An 8,320-nucleotide genomic window follows, 5' to 3' on the forward strand; every position below is an offset into this window, starting at 1 on the left:
AAACAGAATTTCTGAAAAAAAAAATAAATAAAAAAATAATTTAGAAAAAAATAATTTGAAAATAAAATATTTCATATGTCCCGAAAAAAAAAAATAAAATTAATGACTGAAATGTACTGAATTTTACTGAAAATGAAATCCAGAAAAAAAACCCAGAAACATTATGTAACTTTCATTGTTTCAAATAATTATGCATATTTTTGATTATTAATTACTAATCCAGAAAAAAAAAGAATCCAGAAAATTAAAACTGAAAACTGAATTTGAAACTTAATAAATCAATAAATTAAATTTGAGAAAAATTAAAGGGATTTCAAAGGGCCCTTAAAAAATATTTTTGTGTAATAAATTGTTGTTGAATTGCATATGTTTGCATGGTTTTAATTAATTAGACATGCTTTTTTGATGGCTAATGTTTAATTCAGAAAAATGCTAATATAAAAGACAAAATCCAGAAAAATAAATAAATAAATAAACAAACAAATGTTTTTTTTGTTGTTGTTGTTTTTTTTAAGTAGAGGAATAAACAGAATTTGGGAAAAAATTAAAGCAGATTTCTTTGGGCCCTACTTCAGTGCTTATCAGGTCTGCGACTAAGAATAATTACCAATTAAACCGACCAATCACAATGTCCACTGACCTCCAGATAGACGCCCCAGGGCATCACCAGCGTGGCCAAGAGCAAGTCGGACACGGCCAGAGACACGATGAGGTAATTGGTGGTGGTCTGCAGCGCTTTCTCTCGGGACACGGCCACACACACCAGAACGTTGCCAAACACCACGCAAAAAATCAGCAACACCAACAGAACTGCGTAGAAGTTATACGGTGGAGACGAGGGAGAAGGAGACACAGAGCAGTTCGTCTGCGGGACAAACGAGGACAGGGATGGAGGGAGGGAGGAAAACGCTGTAAAGGAAAGAGACGGAGACGAATCTGGGGTCGGGGAAGCGCTGGAGACGCTGTCTTCAGTCACGTTGAGAACAGGCATAATGAAGCTCCTCTGGGCACCTGAGAAGACATGAAATTAAAAAAAATCAATGCCAAAAATTACAATTATGTCATTATTTACTTATTAAACCATTCTGTAATGGTCATAACTGGATATTTCCCATGAGCACAAACACAAACATCCATTTGATCCACTTTATTATTAATATACAAGACAGAACCAAGGTTATTAAGGAACTGGTTAATTGTAGTTAACAGCATAATTCGACATGTTTTCTGCATTTACTATTGCCCACTGAACAGCATGTCATTGCATCACTGGCAAATAAACAACATTCCCTCAAGCTGCAACCATTTATTTCAAGTTTGAAAAGCATGAACATTCAGTGCAATTTCTGTTAAATCCTTTTCCCAGCGCACACATGTACATGATCAGGCCTTCAGATTATTAAAGCTCAACTTCTCATTACTTGCCATTTTACAAGCACTTCAGTGAAAGTGGGGGACTAATTGCATTGGCGAGCCGCTCTGGTGGCATCAAGAGCTTTGCTCAAGGGAACAAAAGTGCTGCTACGGCGAGCCGGCACGACTACAGCTACATGCAGAACAGTCACGCATGAGTCACGTAATGCCAGGGTTTTCAATTAATAGTCTATTGAAACTATTGAACACACAGATGCTTTGGAAGCCCTTGATCGCATATGATAATAACCTGTGAAGGTTTTTTATGCACCGTTCAACTCACTGTCCTCTAAAAACGTCAGAGTAGAAAAGTTTCCAAGTAACAGTTCTTATATGCTCATAAAACACTGCAGGGTCCAACGTATTGAAAAAATCATGTGTTGGGGTCAATTTGGTCCACACTCAATTTCCAAAATGCTTGAAATCTTGATTAAACTATTTATTTCTTTTTGAAATTTGGTGAATATTTTTGATTTAGGGTCATAGGGTTTTGGAAAGGCTGTACAAAATTTGTTACAACTTATGTGCTGGGGTTCTTTTAACCCACGCGTCATTTTCAAAGTGCTGGAAACACTGGTTAAACTATTGATTTCTTCTTGAAATTTGGTGAATATTTTTCATTTAGGGTCAAGAATGTATATGCAAAGTTTTGACACGTGTTTTGGAAAGGCTGTGCAAAAATTTGTTACAACTTTTGTGCAGGGTGCAATTTGACCCAAACTTGAACTTCACACAGCTCAAAATACTGGTTAAATTTTTTATTTCTTCTTGAAATTTGTTGAACATGTTTTATCTAGGGTCATGAATATGCATGCTAAACTTCAGCACATAGATATGGTTTGGAAAGGCTGTACCAAATTTTTCATACCTTCTTTGCTGGAGCCAATTTAACCCACACTTCATTTTCACACTGCTTGAAATATTGGTGAAACTATTTATTTATTCTTGAAATTTGGTGAAAATGTTTCATTTAGAGTCACAAATTTGTATGTAAAATTTTAACACATATGTGTGTTTTGGAAAGGCTGTGCAAAATGTGTTACAACTTTTGTGCTAGGGGGATTTGACCCAAACTTAAGTTTCACACGGCTCAAAATACTGGTTAAACTATTTATTTCTTACTGAAATTTTGTGAATATTTGTTATCTAGGGTCATGAATGTGCATGTAAAATTTTGACACATAGATGTGTTTTGGAAAGGCTGTAAAAAATTGGTTACAACTTATGTGCTGGGGTCATTTTAACCCACGCGTCATTTTCAAAGTGCTGGAAATACTGGTTAAAAATTTTTTTTCTTCTTGAAATTTAGTAAATATTTTTCATTTAGAGTCATGAATGTGTATGTAAAGTTTTGACACATAGATGTGTTTTGGAAAGGCTGTGCAAAATTTGTTACAACTTTTGTGCAGGGTGCAATTTGACCCAAACTTGAATTTCACACAGCTCAAAACACTGGTTAAATTTTTTATTTCTTCTTGAAATTTGTTGAATATGTTTTATCTAGGGTCATGAATATGCATGCTAAATTTCAGCACATACATGCGTTTTGGAAAGGCTGTACAAAATTAGTTACAACTTCTTTGCTGGAGTCAGTTTAACCCACACTTCATTTTTTTTTTTTTTTACATTGCTTGAAATATTGGTTACAAAATATATATTTTTTATTTAAATTTGGTAAATATTTGTCATTTAGGGTCATGAATGTGCATGTAAATTTTTGACACATAGATGTGTTTTGGAAAGGCTGTGCAAAATTTGTTACAACTTTTGTGCTGGGTGGGATTTGACACAGCTCAAAATACTGGTTAAACCATTTTTTTTTTTTTTAATTTGGTGAATGTGTTTTATCTAGGGTCATGAATATGCAAGCTAAACTTCAGCACACAGATACGTTTTGGAAAGGCTGTACCAAATTTGTTATAACTTCTTTGCTGGAGTCAATTTAACACACACTTCATTTTCAAAGTGCTTGAAATACTGTTTAAACTATTGACGTATTCTTGAAATTTAGTAAATATTTTTTATTTAGAGTCATGAATGTGCATGTAAAATTTCAACACATAGACGCATTTTGGAAAGGCTGTACAAAGTTTGCTACAGCGTTTGTGTTAGGATAAATGTTTAAACTATTTATTTCTTCTTGAAAAATTTGGTGAATATTTATCATTTAGGGTCATGAATGTGCATATCAAGTTTTGACACAGATGTGTTTTGGAAATATGTACAAAATTTGTTACAATTTCTTTGCTGGAGTCAATTTAACCCACACTTCATTGTCAAAGTGCTTGAAATATTGGTGAAACTATTTATTTCTTCTTGAAATTTGGTGAATATATTCCATTTTGGGTCATAAATGTACATGCAAGGTTTTGAGACATTGACATGTTTTGGAAAGATGGCACAAACATTTGTTACAACTTCTTTGCTGGGGTCAATTTGACCCAAACTTGATTTTCAAACTGCTTGAAATATTGGTTAAACTATTTATTTCTTTTTGAAATTTGGTAAATATTTTTCATTTAGGGTCATGCGTGTGCATCTAAAATTTTGACACACAAATGTGTTTCGGAAAGGCTGTACACTGTAAAAAACAATTTGTTGAGTCAACTTAAAATAATTTGCAACCTGGCTGCCTTAAAATTTTAAGTTCAGTCAACTCAAAAAAAGGTTTATTCAACTTGAAATGTTAAATTATACTAAGTAACTTTTCAAGACATTTGAGTTGAATCAACTTAAATTTTTAAGGCAGCTGGGTTACTTACCCATCTATTAAGTTTAGCAAACACAAATGTCTAAGTTGTTACTTAGTACAACTTAACATTTCAAGTTGACTAAACTTATTTGAGTTGACTGAACTTAAAGTTTTAAGGCAGCAGGGTAACATTATTTTAAGCTGACTCAACAAATTGTGTTTTTTTTATTTTTTACAGCGTACAAAATGTGTTGCAACTTTTGTGTTGGGATCAATTTGACTTTTCCAAATGTTTGAAATATTGGTTAAACTATTTATTTGTTTTTGAAATTTGGTGAATATTTTCCATTTTGGGCCATAAATGTACATGCAAGGACATTTGCACAAAAATATGTTACAAAATTTGTTACAACAATTTGTATTGCGGTCAAACTGACCCTCCTTTGTCTTTATGCAATTTGCCAAAAATCAACACTGAACAGTGTGAAAAGAAAATCTTTATCATAGCTGGTCAAATACTTAAAACATTAAATACAGGAGATCTATTAAACTGAGTTAAATAAACACTCAAAATTTACTTAAAATGGAAACTCATTATCTTAATCATCTAAGGAAAATTCACTATTTCTTTGTCTAGTTGAGTTTTAGAGTCAAAAAGTCTGTTGAATCTATAAATGGACACTGAACTTAGGGGCAAACAACTGTGTTCACAAATCAGCGGGAAAGACTGAGCAAAACGAACGTATTAATGACAGCATTAAAGTAACACACGCATGCATTTCAGCACATGCATCAACCGTCAACACACATTACATGACACTACATAATAACAGTTATTAGTACTAGTAGTAAGTGTAAGATGTTTAATGTATGCAGCACAGATTCATCATAACATTAAGATTTCGACGTTTGTGAGGGCAGCAGTTCATTAAAATGAATTATGCAAACGAGGCTGCAGCTGCACGGCGGCGAAGCCGATGCTCCGACCCTGATTAAAGGGAAAGCGGCACTCTTTCCAAAGGGAATCGGTTCTCATCCTCACGCCCGTTAATCAGGAATCACTCAGGACAATACGCACTGATGAGAGCCCTCGTATCTGTATTTAATCTGAGCGCTGATGAATCCGTCATTACAGAGACACAAACACTGATCACTGATGAGAAAATTATGCCTGTGTGATAATTAAGTATTAGCTAATGAATGTATGCGCTTCAGAAATTAATAGCTCTGTGTGCATTCGATTCTGCAGTGGTATAATTGCTTCTCAATCTAATAATCACCTACAATGTCTGCATGTCATCGGTTTTAATCGCTATGTCTCCACTCCATCTCACAGCTGTCTCAAGAAAACATCACACTGCACTTAAAAACCATAGAATAAGGAAATAAAACTTAGCATTCCATCACTTGCTCACCAATGGATCCTCTGTAGTGAATGGGTGCCGTCAGAATGAGAGTCCAAACAGCTGACAAAAATGTCACAATAATCCACACCACTCCAGTCCATCAGTTAACATCTTGAGAAGACAAAACCTGAAACAAATCCATCAAGACGTTTTTAACTAAAATGAGAGTCCATAATCCATATTAACGCTTCCTGGTCTGAATCAGGAGAGAAATCTGTACAGATCAAGCACTGTTTACAAGCCAAAACAGCTTTAAACAAATATGTGGCTGGATTTTGATGCAAGAGACGACAGGAGGAAGTGTTATTATGGATTACGAACTCATCTTTATCAGCTGTTTGGACTCTCATTCTGACGGCACCCATTCACCGCAGTGGACCAGTTGGTGAGCAAGTAATGGAATGACATTTCTCCAAATCTGATGAAGAAACAAACTCATCTACATCTTGGATGCCCTGAGAACGAGCACATTTTCAATTTGGGGTGAACTATTCCTTTAAATGGCGTTTTCAACTTTAAAACAAGACATTCAGCGAGAAAAGAAATGTAAAATCAGAGAGAGAGCAAGTTATTACAATTGCATGAAACATTAAGACGACAATCATTGTGAATTAAGGAAGTTTTCATGCTTTTACTTTAACCTTAATGATCCTAACTGGGGATGCAATATGAAGACGTTCTTGCCAGGTTTCGTGAGATTCAGAGTTTGAGCATGCTGTTGCTCGAGGCCCGTGTGGAGCTCAGATGAATCTTTTACGGTGGCCAGTAATAAGGATCTTATCTGCTGCAGGGGAATGTGTCGCTCTTTTCAATGCATCGACGGCTTCATTAACCACTGCAGAGCTCAGATCCATATTTCAGCAGTTCTCTTGAACAACAAAGATTTTAATAGATACATTAAAATATGAATTGTTGTAACTGTATGACACATGTTGTGTCCTTAAATAGAAGCACAAATAAAAAACAAACATGCATTTCCTTAGAACTGTGACACAGATTATTGCATCCATGCATAAATGTGAGTACAACAGACATGAGCGCACAATAGAAATCCTGGCAGCATTAGAGTCACCGATTGTTCACAGACGCGCCGTTGTTGCATCGCAAATGAGGAGCTTTTCAAGCAACGCTTGCACTGTTTGCATTTAATGCGACAGGCTTTTGTTTTGTTGTTAGGTGACGACTCATTTGATCAGGGCCGCAGGGACACGCATGAACCCATACATATCTACAAATGTTATTAGAGCAGCAGACAAGTGAACAAGAGCCCAAGAGGGAAGCGTTTTCTTTTTGCTTAGGAAATTTGCATAATCTTACAGCAAGACAACCATGACTGCAAAAGTAAACTGTGGGGGGAAAAAAAAAAAAAAGAGACAAAAAGTCCAAAAGCCTGAACAAACAGGGATTTAAACCTGGAAATAAAGTTTAAATATGTAAAACAGAAATGCTATAAGGTCACAATGTTTCAGATTCATCAGGTAACTAATTAACTGCAAGTAATTGATTCTGATGTGAATCTTTAAACAGATTTTCTTCTTCCATTCAAGCTCAAGATCCTTGGAAACATCATGTTTAACACATTAGACTTTTTGACCTCAGATGATTTTTCAGTAGAACATCAATTTTCTGACTTAATAAATTATTCATGTGCAAGTGTCAGTATTAATCATGGGGTTTGACGTTTTTTTTTGTTTTTTTTTAAAACAGTGAAACTGAAACACGTCTAGAAACAAACATCCCTGCTAAGAAAAATAAATAGAAACAAGAAAATAGAAATTCTAATAGTTTCCACTACAAATACCATTACAAACCATCAACTTTTAACCATTAAAACAACAAAAAAAAATGGCTTTCTGTACTGTGTTTTGACATAAAATATATAAAAACCAATCAATTACCAGTATAAACCCACAGAGTCCACTACAGTTTTCATTAAAACCAATTTAAGTCCCATTATAACCAATAAAACTGCAAATTTTGTGATGTGACTGGGTCAAGTTGTCTGTTTTCTGGTTAATAATTCTCAGGGTGAATTTATTTATAAAATGCATTTTACAGTACACTAATCCCAATAGAGGGGCATGTTGTCCCACTGTATGGTGTAAATTGACAATTCCCGCTAAATCTTTAACGGCATAAACAACTATTAAACACAAAACAAGCAATGAAACATCAAAATCTTTAAAAGTAACACGTACCAAAGCATTGTTTTGGCTAACAGGCATTGTAATAAACCTTAAACTAATACTTACTGAAATGACAACATATACGACATGTGTGACAACTTGCCCCGAGCTGTCAATGATGAAAAATACTCTTCCTGAAGCTTATTCTACATTCCTAATATAATGTCTTAATGTCAAATATACTAGACGTTAATTTCAAGAATTTAACTTAGAAATGACTAATATGCACAACAACTGCTAGAATATTTTTAAAGCTCAAAGTTATTTAAATACAGACCTTGTGACAACTTGCCCCGACACAAACGGGTCAAACGCACTGAGGTAAAGTGTGAAGAACGAATATGGAAAAGTGACTTACTGTCATTCAGCAGGAGCTTCACCCGCATCTCAACAGTCCTACAACGAAACAACAGAAAATTCTCTCATATTAACGGAGAATCAGAGAACAGATGTGATGAAGGAGCTGTAGATGATGCAGTAAGTCCTCCCGCACATTGCTGCAGATGCACCTGATCTCCGCTCATTTTCGCGCCCTCTGTTCCTCACAGGCGCGCGCCTCCTCCTCCCTCAGACGTTCCCGCTCATTATTCATCTGATTTATATTCGTTTACTTTAACTGTTAT

At 35.0% G+C, this 8,320-nt stretch overlaps 1 protein-coding gene across 1 annotated transcript in view; it reads right to left on the reverse strand.

Moving 5' to 3' along the window:
• drd2l (dopamine receptor D2 like) overlaps window positions 1-8,202 on the reverse strand; it is a 23,852-nt gene extending 15,650 nt beyond the window's left edge. Inside the window, exons 1-2 of the mRNA XM_051131673.1 lie at window positions 8,056-8,202; window positions 641-1,011 (exon numbers count right to left, since the gene is read on the reverse strand). Coding sequence (XP_050987630.1) covers window positions 641-1,011; window positions 8,056-8,083 — 399 coding nt within the window. The 5' untranslated portion in view covers window positions 8,084-8,202. The remainder of the gene's footprint in view (window positions 1-640; window positions 1,012-8,055) is intronic.
• Between the last annotated feature and the right edge of the window lie 118 nt (window positions 8,203-8,320).

This window comes from Labeo rohita, chromosome 16, assembly GCF_022985175.1.
Source record: "Labeo rohita strain BAU-BD-2019 chromosome 16, IGBB_LRoh.1.0, whole genome shotgun sequence".
Lineage (NCBI taxonomy): Eukaryota > Metazoa > Chordata > Actinopteri > Cypriniformes > Cyprinidae > Labeo > Labeo rohita.